The sequence below is a fragment of the Mobula hypostoma genome, chromosome 1, assembly GCF_963921235.1.
Source record: "Mobula hypostoma chromosome 1, sMobHyp1.1, whole genome shotgun sequence".
In the NCBI taxonomy this organism is placed as follows: domain Eukaryota; kingdom Metazoa; phylum Chordata; class Chondrichthyes; order Myliobatiformes; family Myliobatidae; genus Mobula; species Mobula hypostoma.
In genome coordinates this window covers 37,907,867-37,927,957 of record NC_086097.1, presented here as the reverse complement: position 1 = coordinate 37,927,957, position 20,091 = coordinate 37,907,867, and the positions used below count along the sequence as shown (strand labels likewise).

Here is a 20,091-nt window from a genome sequence, read left to right as displayed (position 1 = left end):
TGGTGAGCTATCTACCCAGGCAAGGGTCGGACACATGGACAACTCCCCACCGGTCTTGCCTTTGAATTTTCACTGCAAGAGCCACGGATCAATCTGCCTGATCGATCCTCCAAAAACCCACTTTCTCTGTGGGCACAACAATGCTCATTCAGTGTCCAGATCATGTGTCTGAGGTCTGTATCATCTGACCTCCTATTTATCTCCCCATGCTGAGCATCACCTGTCATTCAAAGAGTCCCTCCTTCCTTTGTCTGTAAAGAAATGCAAGCAGGCAACAAGTCCTTGAAAGTAACATCAATAATGTGCTGTCGGTCACCATAGCAACCTTCGAGCTGCTCGGTGTTATCTCCAAAGTAGAAATCCAAAGTTACCTCCCGTGCCCTAACAGGACAGTCCAACCAGTAATCTTCGTCTCTCTCTCTCTTTCTCTCTCTTTTCGGCACTTTGAAAGTGCAAAGGGAGAACACAACAACAGCTGTGAAGATCCCTGCTGCACCTGATGACCCTGTGATCTCCAGACATCCCACCTCTCCCGGAAGTTCCGGGAGTCTCCCGCATATTAATAGTGGCTCCCTGATGCCCGCAAATTGTATACAATGTCCCGGAAACCAATTTTTTTGAGAGCGAGAGAGCATGCGAGAGCGACCACGAGAGAGAGCACGAGAGAGAGCACGAGAGAGAGAGCGAGTGCAAGAGAGACAACGAGAGAGAGCGAGCGCGAGAGAGACCATGAGAGAAAGAGCACACGCAAGAGAGAGAGCGTGAGAGGGAGAGAGAGCGCATGAGAGAGAGTGAGAGAGAGAGCGTGAGAGAGAGAGCGAGAGCGACCATGAGAGAGAGGGCGAGCGAGAGAGACAAGAGAAAGAGCGCGCGAGAGAGCGAGCGCAAGAGAGACAACGAGAGAGAGCGAGCGCGAGAGAGACCATGAGAGAAAGAGCACACGCAAGAGAGAGAGCGTGAGAGGGAGAGAGAGTGAGAGAGAGAGTGTGAGAGAGAGAGCGAGAGCGACCATGAGAGAGAGCGAGCAAGAGAGACAACAAGAGAAAGAGTGCGCGAGAGAGCGAGCGCAAGAGAGACAACGAGAGAGAGAGCGACCAGGATAGAGAGAGCACGAGAGAGAGAGCGAGTGCAAGAGAGACAACGAGAGAGAGCGAGCGCAAGAGAGACCATGAAAGAAAGAGCACACGCGAGAGAGAGACCATGAAAGGAAGAGCACACGCGAGAGAGAGAGCATGAGAGGGAGAGAGAGCGCGTGAGAGAGAGTGAGAGAAAGAGAGTGTGAGAGACAGCACGAGAGAGAGAGAGCGCGAGAGAGAGAGCGCGCGAGAGAGAGTGAGAGCGACCATGAGAGAGAGAACGAGCGAGAGAGACCACAAGAGAAAGAGCGCGCGAGAGAGAGAGCACGTGAGAGAAAGCGTGAGAGGGAGAGAGAGCGCATGAAAGAGAGCGTGAGAGACAGCACGAGAGAGAGAGAGAGCGCGAGAGAGAGCTAGAGCGACCATGAGAGAGAGAGTGAGTGCAAGAGAGACCACGAGAGAAAGAGTGCGCACGAGAGAGAGCGCGTGACAGAGAGCGTGAGAGGGAGAGAGAGTGCGTGAGAGAGAGTGAGAGACAGCATCAGAGAGAGTGAGAGAGAGAGCGTGAGAGAGAGTGCGAGAGAGAGAGAGAGCGCCATGGCAGAGTGTTCCAAAAAAAGAAAATATAAAACGTACGTCACCCCAGACTACACTGAAGTGTACCCCTGCTTAATAGGAGTCAAAAATAATGACAGTGTTGCTCGCTGCACTGTTTGCAACAGTGACTTTTCTATTGCCCATGGTGGGTTAAGACTGTAAAAGACATGTTGGGGTGAGTTTAACAGATGTCATTCGTTCATTAGTATAGCTAACGTTATTTAAACTAGCTGGCTAGCTGCTAAGGAGCTACGGTATTGCAGACATCCCACCTCTCCCGGAAGTTCCGGGAGTCTCCCACAAATTGATGGTGCTACCTCCCTGAAATGAATTTTTGCAGGGTGGGATGTCTGGATCTCCATCTCAGAGACCGATGTTAGACTGTCTTTAAAGAAAGTGAACCCTCGCAAGGTCCCAATGGAGTACCTGGTACGGCTCTGAAAACTTGTGCCAACCAACTAGCGGGAGTATTCAAGGACATTTTCAACCTCTCACTGCTATGTGTGGAAGTTCCCACTTGCTTCAGAAAGGCAACAATTATACCAGTGCCTAAGAAGAATAATGTGGGCTGCCTTAATGACTATCGCCCGGTAGCACTCACATCGACAGTGATGAAATGCTTTGAGAGGTTGGTCATGACTAGACCGAACTCTTGCCTCAGCAAGGAACTGGACCCACTGCATTTTGCCTTTCATCACAATAGGTCAACGGCAGATGCAATCTCAATGGCTCTCCACACGGCTTTAGACCACCTGGACAACACAAACACCTACGTCAGGATGCTGTTCATTGACTATAGCTCAGCATTTAATACCATCATCCCCACAATCCTGCTTGAAAAGTTGCAGAACCTGGGCCCCTGTACCTCCCTCTGTAATTGGATCCTGGACTTCCTAACTGGAAAACCACAATCTGTGGGGATTGGTGATAACGTATCCTCCTCACTGACGATCAACACTGGCGCACCTCAGGGGTGTATGCTTAGCCCACTGCTCTACTCTCTATATACACATGACTGTGTGGCTAGGCATAGCTCAAATACCATCTATAAATTTGCTGATGATACAACCACTGTTGGTAGAGTCTCAGGTGGTGATGAGAGGGTGTACAGAAGTGAGATATGCCAACTGATGGACTGATGCCACAGCAACAACCTGGCACTCAACGTCAGTAAGACAAAAGAGCTGATTGTGGACTTCAGGAAGGGTAAGATGAAGGAACACATACCAATCCTCATAGAGGGATCAGAAGTGGAGAGAGTGAGCAGCTCCAAGTTTCTCAGTGTCCAGAACTCTGAGGATCTAACCTGGTCCCAACATATCGATGCAGTTATAAAGAAGGCAAGGCAGCAGCTACACTTCATTAGGAGTTGGAAGAGATTTGGCATGTCAACAAATACACTCAGAAACTTCTATATTTGTATTGTGGAGACAGGCTGTATCACTGTCTGGTATGGAGGGGCTACTGCACAGGACCGAAAGAAGCTGCAGTCGGTTGTAAATCTAGTCAGTTCCATCTTGGGCACTAGCCTACAAAATACCCAGGACATCTTCAGGGAGCAGTGTCTCAGAAAGGTGTGTCCATTATTAAGGACCTCCAGCACCCAGGGCATGCCCTTTTCTCACTGTCACCATCAGGTAGGAGGTACGGAAGCCTGAAGGCACACACTCAGTGATTCAGAAACAACTTCTTCCCCTCTGCCACCTGATTCCTAACTGGACATTGAATCTTTGGTCACAACCTCACTTTTTTTTAATATACAGTATTTCTGTTTTTGCACGTTTTTAAAAATCTGTTCAATATACATAATTGATTTACTTGTTTTATCTATTTATTTTTATTCTAATCTTTTTACTTTTTTTTAATCTTCCATCCTTGGACTCACTTTACACCACACGCTGTCGGAGCAGTGCTGCCATGATAATCAAGGACACGATCCACCCAGCCAACACACTTTTTGTCCCTCTTCCCTCCGGGAGAAGGCTCAGGAGCTTGAAGACTCATACGGCCAGATTTGGGAACAGCTTCTTTCCAACTGTGATAAGACTGCTGAACAAATCCTGACCTGGATCTGGGCCATACCCTCCAAATATCCGGACCTGCCTCTCGGTTTTTTTTTGCACTACCTTACTTCCCATTTTTCTATTTTCTATTTATGATTTATAATTTAAATTTTTAATATTTACTAATTTTTACTATTTTTACTATGTTAATATTTAATATTTGTAATCCAGGGAGTGGGAAGCACAGAATCAAATATCGCTGTGATGATTGTACGTTCTAGTATCAATTGTTTGGCGACAATGAAGCATAAAGTATAGTATAGTTTTTAACTGATGGATCACTGGACATTGATATATAAGAACTGGTTAATTACGTAGTATGATATTCGTTTGAAATATTGCCTCGGCTTTTCTCTCTAGATAAGCATAGACTGCAGGACATTTCCTACATCTCTGTATTTCACAACAATTATGTTCCTTTGTTGTGTTCTCTGTCTCTAACAGCCTGCATTGATCTTCTACAACTTATTCCCATGGCCTTTTGGTGCAGTAGGATTAAGTCTGGGAACTGAGTCTTACATCAGTGATAGCAAAGTTGTTGGAGAAAATTCTGATGGACGGGATTTATGTTCTCTTGGAAAGGCAGGTAATGACTGGGGGAGTGTATATGGTTTTGTGCACAGGAGATTACTCTACATATCCAAATCTGAGTTTTTTTTTAGGAAGTGAAAATGAAAGTTGAAAAAGGCAAAGTGGTAGGAGTGGTATACTTGGACCTAGTAAAGCTTTTGGCAAAAATTTTGCTTGGTAAGCTGGCACAAGAAGGTTAAGGAACAACAGAACTCTAGGCATGTTTGCAAACTGATTATAAAATTAGTTTGGTATTAGGAGATAGCAGGTAATGATGAATGGGTATTTTTTAAGGAATTCTCTAACAAGGGATGAGCGCTTTGATCTTTGTTATTTAAAATACATGAAAATGACAAGGATGAAAATGTAGGTGGAATGATTAGTGGGTTTGAAATCAACACAAAAAAATTGGTGGAGTTGTACTTAGCAAAGAAGGTTGCCTAATGATACAATGAGACATAGATAAACCGAACAGTTGGATGAAGTGGTGGCACATGTAATTTAATCAAGACAAAAGTGAGGTACTGTAATGTATTTTGGGGAGCCAAATTCAAGGAGAACATATAGTGTCAGGGATCTTAGGACATCATTAATATACAGGTTTGCAAGTTCATTGATCTCCGAAAGTGATGAAAATTGATTGACAGGGTGAAGAAAAAGGCATTTGGTATGTTTGCCTTCATAGGTTGAGGTATTAAGTATGAGTTGGGATGTCACATTGCAGATGTACAAAATATTGGTTTTGACCCAAAATGGAGACTATCCATTTCCCTCCACACATGTTGCCTGATCTACTAAGCTCCCCCAGCATCCCATGTGTTGCTGCAGACTCCAACATCTTGTGTCTTCACCAGGATGCTGCATGGAATGGAGGACCTTTGTTATAGGGAGAGCTTGGAAAGCCATGAAATGTAGAAGACTGAGGGATGCTTATTGAAATTAAAGAACTAGATAGGGATTATTTTCACAGAGCAGGACTGTTTAGAAAAGGGTACAGATTAAAGGTGAGAGGGAAGAAATTTAAAGGAATGGGTATGGGGATGTTTTTCTATGTTTTTCCAAAGCGTGGTGAGTACCCAACATGACCTGTCAGAGGAATTGGTGGAGGCAGATACATTTAAATGTTTAAAAGAGATTTGGACAGGTCCTTGGATAGGAAAGAAATGGGAGGGCTATGGACCTAATATGGGCAAATGAGATTAGCAATAGTCAGGCATTGCGAGGTTGAAGTGGGGCAAAATGGCCTGTTTCTGTCTTAGACGATTCCATGATATTTCATTCGAATCCTCCCATACCCTCTCTTCGCTGCTCTAAATTATTTTTACTTTTCTATTTTTATGGACGCTAATTCTGTTACTCTTGCCCAGACATCCCACCTCTCCCGGAAGTTCCGGGAGTCTCCCGCATATCGATAGTGGCTCCCTGATGCCCAGAAATTATATACAATATCCCAGAAATCAATTTTTTTGAGAGGGAGAGGGAGAGCGAGCATCCTGATTGGTCTCTCTTCATGCTAAGATTGGTCCCCAACCACCGGGCCGTGAGGAAACGATATAATTTGGCGATATGAGTCAGCTGCACTTTTCCCTCATTCCCCGTCACGCTCACTGTAGAACTTGAACGCACGTGAGGTCATTTCGCACGGTCATCCATGTTAGCGCGGGAAGATCAACTCCTCGAGCTTGCAAATGACGCTGGGCTGAAAAGTATGTTTGACATAACATCTCTGCCGGCATTCTGGATCAAAGTCAAGGCTGAATATCCTGCGATAGCCACGAAAGCACTGAAAACGTTGCTTCCATTTCCAACATATCTCTGCGAAGCGGGGTTTTCTGCAATGAATGCAACGAAAGTAAAATTGCGGAATAGACTGGACATACGGAATCCCCTTCGAGTATCGCCGTATCCCATCACCCCTCGATGGTACCGTCTTGTTGCAGGAAAACAAGCCCAGGGCCCCCACTGATTCAGCAATATTGGTGTGTTGCAATGATTTTATATGTTCATACGAGGAAAATATGCACTGTGTGTTTAATATCCAAATGTTACTTAAAATGTTATGATGCTAATGACTTATAATTAACTTATCATGCGAGGAAAATATGCGCTGTGTGTTTAATATTAAATTCGTTAGATACTGTAAACCCTTTTAGAAACAAAATTGAGTTGCATTAGCCACTTATAAATGACTTATAGTTGACTAATCACTTATATTCCGGTCGTGATTAACAATCCCCTCCCCCCCGTCGGCCGGTTCGCAAGAATATTGTCAATGTTAAACCGGTCCCCCCCCGTGCAAACAAAGGTTGGGGACCCCTGCTAAGTAGACCTATCAGTTTTCTCTGTGGACGGGCTTTACAGTCGACCTCAAAAATAATGACAGTGTTGCTCGCTGCACTGTTTGCAACAATGACTTTTCTATTGCCCATGGTGGGTTAAAATGTAAAAGACATGTAAATTGTACAGGTGTCATTAGTTCATTAGCATAGCTAACGTTATTTAAACTAGCTGGCTGGCTGCTGAGGAGCTACGCTATTGATGTCCTACGTGATGAGGCCAAACTCCCTGTAGACTTGCTTAAAGTTGTAATAGAATAAACATGATAATATAATTACATATTTTAATGTCACATTTTCTGCATATACCCAACTTGGTTTACAGATTAGACAAAGTCACTGAACAAAGTATTACATACACCCTTGGAAGCCGAACCGGGGGGCGGGGTGCTACCTCCCGGAAATGAGTTTTTGCAGGGTGGGATGTCTGCTTGCCACTAATTTTATCTGACCCGCCAAATATTTCCAATTTTTTTCTGTCTTTATCTCAGCCTTGCAGTAACTGCAGTTTTTTTTTATTCACAAGAAGCTAGTCAGACAGCATTTGCACTGGAATACATCATTCAATTTACAATGTAAATGTGTGATTAATTTCTTTATTAACTACGTACCCCTGTTTGCTGACAATGATTGAGCGTTACGTCAAAGATTATCTTAGAAAAATCAACAAGAATTTAACAAAAATCTTTTTAGGAGTACTCGAAAAAAATCTAACAAGAATATTTCAGACTCCTTTGGATTCTATATACTTCATCTACTGCGTTTAACGAAGATTCGCCCCTGTTGCCTCTTAACCTTTAACCTCTGACTCTTCCATGGAAACCAAAATGGCTCCCTGACAACGGAGACGCGCAGCAATTTAGAATGGCCGGTCGGCGAAAAGGGCTTTTAAGTTTCAGAAACATTTAAAACTCTGGGTAAAGGAAGTTGCGTCGAAATCGGGTATCCCAGGCGGGAGTGCAGACAGGTGACTTTTTTAATTCGTCATCTTTAGCGCGGTTTGTAAGGTGAAGCCGCGGACCTGATCTGCACCGGTTGCAACCCTCCTTCTCCCCCACCATCAATCAAAAGCGAGTCTGTAAAGTGTAGCTTCGGCATTTACCGGGTGCCCCATTGATTCGTGTGTTGAGTTGATTGCTGAATTAGGAAATAGTTTGGGGGTGTTTCCATAGATCACTGTATTCCGCGGTGTACCCCTTCACCTCTGGATTGAGTTCTGACAGTGGTAATTTGACCGCGGCTCCAGGACTCAGCTATCCTCGGCGGTATTATTTATTTATTTCCTGGATCCATTTTGCTATTCATTTTTTATTGAAATCATTGCGCTTTCGTGCCTTTAGGCACACAATACTATATTTAAAACACACAAAATGCTGGAGGAACTCGGCAGGTCAGGCAGCATCTATGGAGAGGAATAAACAGTCGACGTTTCGGGTCGAAACCTTTTATCTATAGTGGGCCAAAACATGCTCGGCTCTGGCTGGCGTTTCTGTAGCGAACCTGCATTCTACAAAGAAGAAATCAGAAATGATTCTTTTAATAATTCCATAGTTATTGTGTGTTCGTCCCCTGATTTAGTTTAGGTCACAGCTCATTGTGTGGCTGGAAGCATCCCGCTTCTTGATGGTACGCCAGTAAGCACGAAGCATCTATTCCGCAGTCTGCTACATTCCATTGGAGATCAGCAATACAGTAATTTGCTTATGCAGTTCAGGTCTCACGAGATTAAAAAAAAATCACTGTATCTTAGACAACAAATAAGGTTTAACTGATAAGAAAAAAAATTGAGAAACAGAAGTGAGATTGAGAAGATGTACTGAGTTTTCCTTACTTTTCATATGAATGGATTACCTTGCAATGATCGGTTGAATTGAAACGTTAGTGGTTGGAAATGCCCACTATGTCCACCCTCCCCCCATCTGAAATTTGACATGAGCAGTATTTGGTTTGGTTGGTAAAGGCGTTTTAAAATTTTGTTGTCATGGTTCAATAGGTAGGAAAGGCCAAGTATTTATGATGCTCTCTAAAACTCAACTAACCTATGAACTTTCATTCTTTTCATTTACAGTAAGAAATGGCCATTATTTTAAGGACAAGATATCATACCAGCCAAAGCTTTTGCTTAGTCATGGATGTAATTTGCATATTTCCTTACAATATAAGAGGAGTTGATTTTAGACAGCTCACAGAACAATCCAATTCACCCAATAATTTTCCCTGCAATCTAACCAGGTTCCACAATTTCCCCTGTATTTTACCAATAGAGACAATTTACAGTGACTAATTAACCTGCTATACTGCATGTGAGAGGATTGGAGAAAACCACAAGCTCACGGGAAGAGTGTGGAAACTCCACAGCAGCACTGGAGATCAGGATTGAATTCAGGTCACTAGAGCTGTGAGGGAGCAGTTCTATAACTGTATCGCTATGCTGCTCTGCTGCTTTTTATTAAATTTGCAGAAAATTGCTGGATTTTATTATGCTTCTTTAATTCTTCAGGCATTAATTTGCATATTGTCATGTACCAAGTGGATTATCATTAAAGATACGAAAAATGAGTCAATCACTGAATGGAGAAGAGGAAATTTTCAGGGAATTGGTAAGAACATTAACCTCCTTTGATAATTGATTATGTCAATATGCATGTTATCCATATTTATCATTTTCATTCATCCGCCAAAGGTTATCATGGCTGGTAGTTTCTTTAGAAATAGGTTTTTCATTACTATATTAGACTTCAGTTAAAAACCTCACCTGCTTACCTTTGAGAGCCAGCAAGGATAGTGTTTAACAGACTTTAAAGACAGCCACAGCATAGCAATTGATTAGTAAATTTGCAGAAAAATTAGTGGTGTTGTTGAAAATATGGAGGATAATGAGGATACTGAGATCAGGGAGAGGTACGCCGATACTCTAGATCAGGAGTTCACGATGTTTTTTATGTTAGGGAGGCCAGGTTGGGAACCTCTGCTCTAGTTAGGTGTTAAAACAAAATAACACTACAGTCAGAAACACATCGCTGCTGTAGTGTAGTTTCTTTATACTGGTGATCTCCAGGGTGTTGTTGATGGGGAATTCATTGATTGATATGCTGCTGTATGTCAAGAGCAGATAGTTTGTCTGTTCCTTGCTAGAAAGATTGCAAGACCAAAGCTTATACCCAGTACTTTTCTGGTTGAGTATTGCTTGATTAAACAATTATTTTTGGTTACATACTTGCTAAAAGAGTTGTATTGCTCCATTTGGTGATTGAGAGAATTTGTGTTCCCACCATACCTGTTATTTACTAGCACTACCTGTTGGTGGAATTGGAATTGTGTTTCATCTGCTATGAATTGCATCTCTCCTTTTACTTAGTCTATAGGCATCTGTTCAATAGTAGTCTCTCTTGTATGATACTTTCTGACTTGGGTCATAGTTTCTAATTAAGTTATCCTTAAAAGAAGACATTTGAATGCTGCAAAATGCATTTCCTTTGAGCACAAATAGACTTGTAAGAGCAATAATCGACAATAGGTGCAGGAGTAGGCCATTTGGCCCTTCGAGCCAGCACCGCCATTCAATGTGATCATGACTGATCATCCACAATTGGTACCCTGTTCCTGCCTTCTCCCCATATTCCTTGACTCCGCTATCTTTAAGGGCAGTATCTAACTTTTTCTTGAAAGAATCTAGAGAATTGGCCTCCACTGCCTTCTTAGGCAGAACATTCCATAGATCCACAACCCTCTGTGTGAAAAAAGTTTTTCCTCAACTCCGTTCTAAATGGTCTGCCCCTTATTCTTAAACTGTGGCCTCTGGTTCTGGACTCCCCCAACATCGGGAACATGTTTCCTGCTCTAGCGTGTCCAATCCCTTAATAATCTTATACGTTTCAATCAGATCCCCTCTCATCCTTCTAAATTCCAGTGTATACAATCCCAGTCGCTCCAATCCTTCAACATATGACATTCCCGCCATCCCTGGAATTAACCCAGTGAACCTATGCTGCACTCTCTCAATAGCAAGAATGTCCTTCCTCAAATTTGGAGACCAAAACTGCACACAATACTCCAGGTGTGGTCTCACCAGGGCCCTGTACAACTGCAGAAGGGCCTCTTCGCTCCTATACTCAACTCCCCTTGTTATGAAGGCCAACATGCCATTAGCTTTTTTAACTGCCTGCTGTACCTGTATGCTTACTTTCAGTGACTGATGAACAAGGACACCTAGATCTCGTTGTACTTCCCCTTTTCCTAACTTGACACCATTCAGATAGTAATTTGCCTTCCTGTTCTTGCCACCAAAGTGGATAACTTCACATTTATCCACAATAAACTGCATCTGCCATGCATCTGCCCATTCAAGTTAAATACCTTAAGATAGGTGAAAGATTTTGTTAATTTGGCCTTTGCTCTTATAAACACAACTTCATTAGAGAATGGTGTGGAAAGGTAATAAATGGTAGTGAGTTCCATTCTGCTCCAATTAACATTTGTTCTTACTTGTCAGTGTGCATGTAATGGACTATCATTTGAGAAGATTGCTCAGGAAGGACCACGTGTCAAGGAACTAGAAATGTTTTTCTCAGGATATCCTCGAATGGTGGGACTCCTAAACTTTCCAAGTTTAGTCATTCTTACATTAGTAAAACAGGATATCAGACGGATTGAAGGTTTGGAAGGGTGCCCTTTCCTTTCTGAACTATGGATTGTGGAGTCACATTTAGTGGTGAGTTGCATATTTTGTTGGAACAAAATCAGAGTACTTCAAGTACCTATTATAAGGGAGTAGGACTCTGGCTTGTTTCTTTTTTTAAAGAAATAGATGTCTTTGTTTGATATGTCAAATACCACTAAATCAATATTGTATGGCTCTTCTGGCCTTTAAATCTTATATATTTTCTGTTGCATAATTTCAATAAAGTAGAATTTCTATTCAAATTAACCATTCAGAGTTTCAGAGCAATGCATTCCCTTTTCATAATAGAGCATTCTGTGTAAACTTACATTATAACCTCATTACTTCTGGTTTGATGTATTTTGAATTTTCATAATTTCACTTTTCCAAAGGAGTAAATAAAATCCAGGTAAATAACCTAGAGAAAAGATCACAGCAAATCCTGAAAATATATTGAGTTGCTAATGGCAATACTATCAAATGTAGTTAGGGGCAGCTGAAAGTTGGCAGCAAAGTTAGTTGTAGAAGTCACAAGTATTAAAGTCTGGTTACGATTCTGAAAAATCTTTTAAATTTGGGAGTATTGTATTGCTATAAAAAAATAAATTTCTTGCCCAGGTTTCATCACTTAACTATTGCTAAAATATTGGGAGAGCTACCTGAGGGTCTCAAAATTTCATTTTGTTTCATAGAAACATAGAAACATAGAAAATAGGTGCAGGAGTAGGCCATTCGGCCCTTCGAGCCTGCACCGCCATTTATTATGATCATGGCTGATCATCCAACTCAGAACCCAGCCTTCCCTCCATACCCCCTGACCCCTGTAGCCACAAGGGCCATATCTAACTTCCTTTTAAACATAGCTAATGAACTGGCCTCAACAGTTTGCTGTGGCAGAGAATTCCACAGATTCACCACTCTCTGTGTGAAGAAGTTTTTCCTAACCTCGGTCCTAAAAGGCTTCCCCTCTATCCTCAAACTGTTTCAATTGAGTATTGTCTATCTGAGGCATCTGTCAGTCATGGAAATTGCATCCTAGCTGTCTAAATATGCAAGCCTGGGCAGTACGATATGGAGAGCAAACTGTTGCCCATGTCGCAAGCTCCCCCTCTCCATGCATCTGATGAGTGGCAGAGATCAATACACTTTAGTATCAGCAGTGTCGCAAAAGTTGCCAGTCAGCACTGAACTCAATGTGGGACTGCTTCAGGGACTCCTGCTCCAGATTTTTCCTTCAAGGTTTTGCTGCAAAGCAGTGGCGGTTTGAGATCAGTGTTTTCCTTCTCCTAGATGACCTACCAACCATTGCTGATGAGCCCCATCTACCTGAAGCGACTGGTTTTAAGACGCCAGTAACTGGCCTTTGCCCCTTCTCCTGTCAGTTGAAACAGTTCCAACAGACTTCGTAGCTAAGCCACATGTGAAGGCCAGGAGCTGGACTTGGTTGTCGGAGGCTATTTGAGGCACACGCCATTTGGAGGATTTAATGGGTTGTGTGAGCTTGTCCCCATTACCACCCCCCACTGTGACAACCTTAAGGAACGATTGAGTATTATTTATTATTTTTTAAATACTTGAGCAGTTTGTCTTTTGTACATTCACTGTTTGTCAATCTTTTGTATGTTTTTGTTGCTTCTGTTGCATTTTGCTGTTCTACTGTGAATTCGTACTAGAAAATGAATCTCAGCGTAGCATATGGTGACATATATGTAGTTTGATAATAAATTTATTTCAAACTTTGTATTGTACTGGTATAAAAATTGGATTGATTAAAAAAATAGCATTATTTTTCTAGGATATTGAAGGATTAGATTTGTGTACAAATCTTCAGAAACTGTACCTGTATTGTAATGGAATCACTAAGATTAAAAATCTGGAAAATCTAACCAAGTTGGAGGTTCTTTGGTTGAACAACAATAAAATTAAGGTCATAGAAGTAAGTATGTCTTTTGAGTTCTTAGTACTCTTCCTTTCTTTTGATTGTCCTAATTGGTTTCAACATTTTGGATTTGCTTGTTCAAATGTTGCATTTTTTTTCTCTTTTGAAGGATGTATATAAATCCATGTTGTTAATATAATCTTAATAGTTTTGGGAATTAACTTTTAGAATATTCTTTTTTCAGAAATCCATTTGAAATCTTTGTTGCTGACTCACAATCTTCCACACATCAATTTGAGATCATTTAAAATTCCATTGCCATTACCCTAAGTTACAAGGAGGGCATGGCCTATTTTGTGCATGCTTTATGTTTTAAGCTTTAATGGGATTTTGCGAATATTGCAATAAGCAAGAGGCAGAGAGAGAGAGGAAATTGAGAGTAGAGAAGCTTCATGATAGTAAAACTCCATAAACATGCATAAAACTATATATTTTTTAACTTTTTCAATATAGGGGTTAAATACACTAAAGAATTTAAAGGAGTTGAATCTTGCTGGCAATTTAATTGATGTGATTCGTAAGTATAATTTTCAAAAACTTTTTATTACTTATAGAGATCAATTTAAATTTTTTTTTGGCTTGTTATGATTTGCCATGGTGTCTCCTGATATCCTTACAGGGCTACAACTTAAATGTACTAAAGGGCACGTGTTTAAGGTTGGGGGTAAGATTTTTCACCCACAGTTTGCTGGGAATCTGGAATGTACTGCCTGAGTGGGTAGGGGAGGCAGGTACTTTTTATAGCATTTGAGAAGTTTCTAGATGAGCACTGAAACACTGGCATGTAGGTGGCTATGGAGCAGGTGCTGATAAATGGGATTAGTAGAGATAGGTATTTGATGGTGACAATAGGTACCAAAGGGACTATTTCGGTGCTGTATAACTCTGCCTGACTCCATGCTTCTGAAACTTATTTACAGATCAATAATCTGAATTAGAATTAGGTTTAATATCACAGACATATGTTGTGAAATTTGTTAGCTTTATGGCAGCAATACAATGAAATACATGATAAATATAGAGAAAAACTGAATTATGGTAAGCATACTGTATATCTATTAAATTGACCATGCATCCGCACCAGACTTTGAGGTGAATGGTCCTGAATTTGAATCCGGCCGGCTGCTTGCACTTTCCATCCGTGCTGAGTTGAGCATCGAGCTAGCAATTTGGCCTCATTTTTAAAAAAACAGTCAAATGCTACGGAAACAGCAAAAATGCTGCCTGAAGTGCCTCGGGGCGTGAAAAGTAACAACAACAACAACAACAATATATGTTTATTAAGTAGTTAATGTTCATGGGTTCAATGTCCATTTAGAAATTGGATGGCAGTGGCGACGAAGCTGTTCATGAATCACTGAGTGTGTGTGTTCAGGCTTCTGAAACCTCCTTCCTAACAGTAAAAATGAGAAGAGGGCATGTCCTGGTTGGTGGAGGTCCTTAATGACAGACATCGCCTTCCTAAGGCACCACGCCCTGTAGATGTCTTGGATACTATGGAGGCTAGTACCCATAATGGAGCTGAATAATTTTTCAAGTTTCTGCAACTTACCTTGTGCAGTACCCTCCCGCCCCCAAACCAGACAGTGATGTAGCCAGTCAGACTGCTCTCCACAGTACACATGTAGAAGTTTTTGAGTGTTATAGTTGACAAACCAAATCTCCTCAAAGTTCTAATGAAATATAGTTGCTGTCTTGCCTTCTTTATAGTTGTATCAATATGATATATTCAGGTTAGGTCCTCAGAGATATTGACACCCAGGAACTTGAAATTGCTCACTCTCTCCACTCGTGATCCCTCTGTGAGGACTGGTTTGTGTTTTCTCATCTTACCCATTCTGAAGTCTACCTTCAGCTCATTGGTCTTGCTAACGCTGAGTGCAAGATTGTTGCTGCAACACCAACTCAACTTGAAATTCTGCCAACAATGGTTGTATCATCAGTAATTTTATAGATGGCATTTGAGTTATGCCTAGCCACATGGTCATGGGTGTAGAGAGAGTAGAGCAGTGGGCTAAGTACACATTCCTGTTGTGTGCCGGTGTCGATGATCAGCGAGGTGGAGATGTTATTTCCAATCCTCACAGGTTGGAAATAGCCAAGAGCCAAGGAAGTCTTAGGAAGTTGGGGATCCAGTTGCAGAGGTGGGTGGGGAGGGGTGGTTAGAGGCCTAAGTCCTGTAGCTTTTCAGTCAGGACTGTAGGAATTATTGTGTTAAACGCTGAGCTAAAATCAACAAACAGCATCCTGACATAGGTATTTGGCATTGTGTAGGTGATCCAAAGCCGCGTGGAGAGCTATTGAGATTGCGTCTTCTGTAGATCTATTCTGGTGATAGGTAAACTGCAGTGGATCCAGGTCCTTTATGAGAAAGGTATTGATTCTAGCCGCAACCAACCTTTCCAAAAAGCATTTCAGCATTTCATCATGGTAGATGTAAGTGCTACTGGACGATAGTCATTAAGGCAACTCGCACTGCTCTTCCTGGGCACTGGTATAATTGTTGCCCTTTTGAAGCAGGTGGGAACTGCCGACCATAACAATGAGAGATTGAAGACATTTTTGAATACCCTCACCTGTTGTTTGGCACAGGCTTTCAGAGCTTTACCAGGTATTCCATTTGGCCTTGCCTCCTTGTAAGGGTTCACCTTCGTGAAAGATAGTCTTAACATAGGCCTCCAAGCCAAAGATCGGAGTCACCTGATGCAGCAGGAATCATCATAGCTGTAGTTTTATTCTCCCTTTCAAAGCCAAGATAAAAGGCTTTGAGCTCATCTGGTAGTGAAGTATCACTGCCATTCATGATGGTGTATTTTGCTTTGTAGGAAGTAACGGCCTGCAAACCCTGCTGGAGTTGATATGCATCCGATGTCGCCTCCAGCATCTCTCAGAATGGTTTCTTGGCTCTAAAAATAGCCATCTGCAAGTTATACCTGGTTTTCTTATACAGTCCTGGGTTGCCATACTTAAAATGCCACAGATCTAGCCCTCAACAGACTACAAATCTCCTGGTTCATCAACGGGTTTTGGTTTGGGAACGTACAGTAAGTTTTCGTAGGCACACGCTCATCCACACGGGTTTTAATGAAGTCTGTGACAACTGTGGATGACTCCCTGAATACAGTCTGCCCCACTGATTCAACGCAGTCCTGGGGGTGTTACTAAAATGATCACTAAAATCTCCCACAGCAGATAAAATTACCATCACTTAATTGCGAGGTATTCCAGGTCTAGTAAGCAATATCAGGAAATATCGACACATTAGTACATCACGTAGAGTTGATCATGAGGTATACACCTCCACCTCTGCTTTTGAGAGAGTGGTTCTAATTTCTAATTTCTTCCATACTTGTAATCTTAGACCTAAAGGAAGCATTTGATGTGGTTTAGAAATTAGACCTATTCTTGACTAGTTAAAATCCTTTGTGGTGTATGTAATATACAATGTTTACTTATTTACAAATCTCTTCTAATCTGTCTTTATGTACATTTTGTACATTAGGAAAAGCCTGTGCAATCACTTTATCAAAAAATGAAAGTCATAATTTCATTAAAAATTATAAATAAAGGGATGGCACAGAAGATTAGCAGTTAGCACAACACTTTACAGTGCCAGCTATAAAATTGTTTGGGTTTCAATTCCTGTCCCTGTAAGGAGTTTGTATATTTTCCCAGTGACTACATGGTTTCTCCTAAGTGCTCCAGTTTCCTCCCACGTTCCAAAGATATATGGATTCAGGTTAGTAGGTTGTGGGCATGCTATTTTGTTTGCCAGATGCGTGGCCACACTTGCAGGTTGCGCAAAGTGTATCCTTGGATGTGTTGGTCATTGACGCACATGATACATTTCACTGTATGTTTTGATGTACATGTGACAAAAAGGGCTAATCTTTTTCTTTGCTTCAGTATGAGTGGTGCCTGTTGCATTCGATCAGCTACACTGATTTAAAAAAAAATTCACCCAACAGAAAAATTATTAGCCTTTTTTGAACTTCAAACCATGCTTATGCTGGAAAGCAAAACAATAGATAAATTCATTACTAACTCATGTCCATCGCTATCATCACGTCATTTTCTTTGCTGTTATACTCAGGTTCATGATATATTCAGCATCTATAAGAAGAGGCGCAGTCGACGTTTCAGGCCGAGACCCTTCGTCAGGACGAAGGGTCTCGGCCTGAAACGTCGACTGCGCCTCTTCCTATAGATGCTGCTTGGCCTGCTGCGTTCACCAGCAACTTTGATGTATGTTGCTTGAATTTCCAGCATCTGCAGTATTCCTGTTGTTTTTGTTCATGATATATTCACATTGTTTATGTGCAATTTCAGGAATCAGCTTTTACAGGAGTGGGATATACCAGTTAGTTAAGTGCAGCAACAACTTTTCACTCAATGTAAGTAAGACCAAAGATTTTCAGAAAGGGTAAGATGAAGGAACACAAATAATTCTCATGGAGGGATCATTCTCATGGAGAGGATGTTTCCTGTGATGGGAGAGTCTAAGACCAGAGGATGCAGCCTCAGCATAGAGGGGTGTCCTTTTAGAACAGAGATGAAGAAGAATTTCATTAGCCAGAGACTGGTGAATCTGTAGAATTCTTTGTCCCAGGCAGCTGTGGAGGCCAAGTCTTTATGTATATTTAAGGCAGAGCTTGATTGGTCAGGGCATGAAGGATGTGGGGAGAAGGCAGCAGAATGGGGCTGAGAGGAAAAATAGATCAGCCATGATGAAATGGCGGAGCAGACTTGATGGTCTAAATGGCCTAATTCTGCTCCTATGTCTTATAGTCTTTTGATCAGAAGTGGAGAGAGTGAGCAATTTCCAGTTCCTGGGTGTCAATATCTCTGAGGACCTAACCTGGATGCGACATATTGATGCAGCTATAAGGAAGGCAAAACAGCAGCTCTACTTCATTAGGAGTTTGAGGAGATTTGGTTTGCCAACTAAAACTCTCAAACTTCCAAAAATACTGTATACCACGGAGAGCATTCTGACTGGCTGCATCATTTTCATGTATGAAGGAGCTACTGCACAAGATCAAAGTAAGTTGCAGAAACTTGTAAAATTAGTCAACTTCGTCATGGGTACTAGCCTCCGTAGTATCCAAGGAGTGGTGCCTTAGGAAGGCAGCATCCATCATTAAGGACCCACACCACCCAGGACATGCACTTTTCTTATTCTTACGATCGGGAAGGAGGAACAGGAGCCTGAAGGTACACACTCAGTGATTCCGAAACAGCCATCCAATTTCTAAATGGACATTGAACCCATGAACACTACTTCGCTACTTTTTTATTTCTGTTTTTTTTTGCACTACTTACAGTATTTTGACGACTATTTAATAGACATACACTTACTGTAATTTTGTTTTTTTCCTCTATATTTATTTATCATGTATTTCATTGTATTGCTGCCGTAAAGTTAACAAATTTCATGACATATGCTGGTGATATTGAACCTGATTCTGATATGAAGAAAGGCTTGAAAATCTGCTTCATCTAACTAGAAAAGGTTATATTAACTAAATCTTTTTTTAAATTACAAAATACTTTGATAGGATAAATAATGAAAGGTTATTTCCTTTGTTGGTTTTGTACTTCCTTTTGGAGTTTAAAAGAATAAGAGATAATCTTATTGATCCTAAAGGGGCATGATAGGATATTCGTCAAAATATTTTCACTAGTGAGAGACTCTTGAACAAGGGGACATACACCAGTGGCCACTTTACTAGGTCCTCCTGTACCTAATAACATTGCCACTGAGTGTACATATGTCTCTGGTCTTCTTCTGTATGCCAACCACTTCATGGTTTAGTGCATTCAAAGATGGTTTTCTGCACATCACTGTAGTAATGAGTGTTTGTTTGAGCTACTGTCACCATCCTGTCAGCTTGAACCATTCTGGCCATTTTTCTCTAACGTCTCTCATTTACAAGGCATTTTCACTCAACAGAACTGCCACTCATTGGATTTCTTTTTACTTTTCACACCATTCGATGTGAACTATAAGAGACTTGTGCATCAAAACACTCGGAGATCAGCGCCTTCTGCGATACTCAAACCACTCCTTCTGGCACCAACATTCAAAGTCACTTAGGTTACATTTTTCCCCATTCTGATGTTCCCCAACAACTGAAAATTTTGACCATGTTTGCATGCTTTTATGCATTGATTTGCTGCCGGATGATTTGAATTAATGAGCAGATGTACATATTAAAGTGGCTACTGAGTGTAGTTCCAAGTTAGGATATGAAGCATGTAGAAATATCTTCTTACAGAGTAGTGAACCACTGGAATTCTGTGCCCCAGAGGACTATTGGTGCCAAATTATTGGAGGCATTGAAAATCGTAGGATTAAAATTGTTATGCATGAGGACGTGGTACAGAGAAGAAGCTGGGGCTAGAGCAGTCATTATCGTACGGAAGGACAGGACATCTTTAAGGATCCAGGTGGCCTACTCCTCCTCCTATTTCATGTGTAATACAGGCCATAAATGTCAGTGATACTTGAAGAATGAAAGGTGTTTCAATGTTGTTTTATTTGTATAAATGATTTGAACAAAGGTGTGGTTATTGAATTAATGACTTATGGAAAGTAAGTTGTAAAGCGACATAGGAAGCTGCAAAGGGATAGTTGTTAAGCTAGTAAGAATAAATTTGGTGAATGGAGTACAACATAGGAACATTAGCCATTTTGGAAGGAAAAATTAAGGATACTCCTTATGTAAATAGTGAGAGATTGCAGGTCCCTGAGATGCAAAGGATCTGGGAGTCCTAGTGCATGATTTGAACAAGACTAATATCAAGATACAAGAAATAATTAAGAAACCTAACAGAATCATTGCAAGGG

The 20,091-nt window shown here is 41.4% G+C and overlaps 1 protein-coding gene across 1 annotated transcript in view; it reads left to right on the top strand.

Moving 5' to 3' along the window:
* Window positions 1-7,493: 7,493 nt before the first annotated feature.
* The window catches only part of lrrc9 (leucine rich repeat containing 9), a 121,693-nt gene continuing 109,095 nt past the window's right edge, over window positions 7,494-20,091 (top strand). Inside the window, exons 1-5 of the mRNA XM_063061826.1 lie at window positions 7,494-7,609; window positions 9,143-9,242; window positions 11,135-11,353; window positions 13,098-13,238; window positions 13,695-13,758. Coding sequence (XP_062917896.1) covers window positions 9,198-9,242; window positions 11,135-11,353; window positions 13,098-13,238; window positions 13,695-13,758 — 469 coding nt within the window. The 5' untranslated portion in view covers window positions 7,494-7,609; window positions 9,143-9,197. The remainder of the gene's footprint in view (window positions 7,610-9,142; window positions 9,243-11,134; window positions 11,354-13,097; window positions 13,239-13,694; window positions 13,759-20,091) is intronic.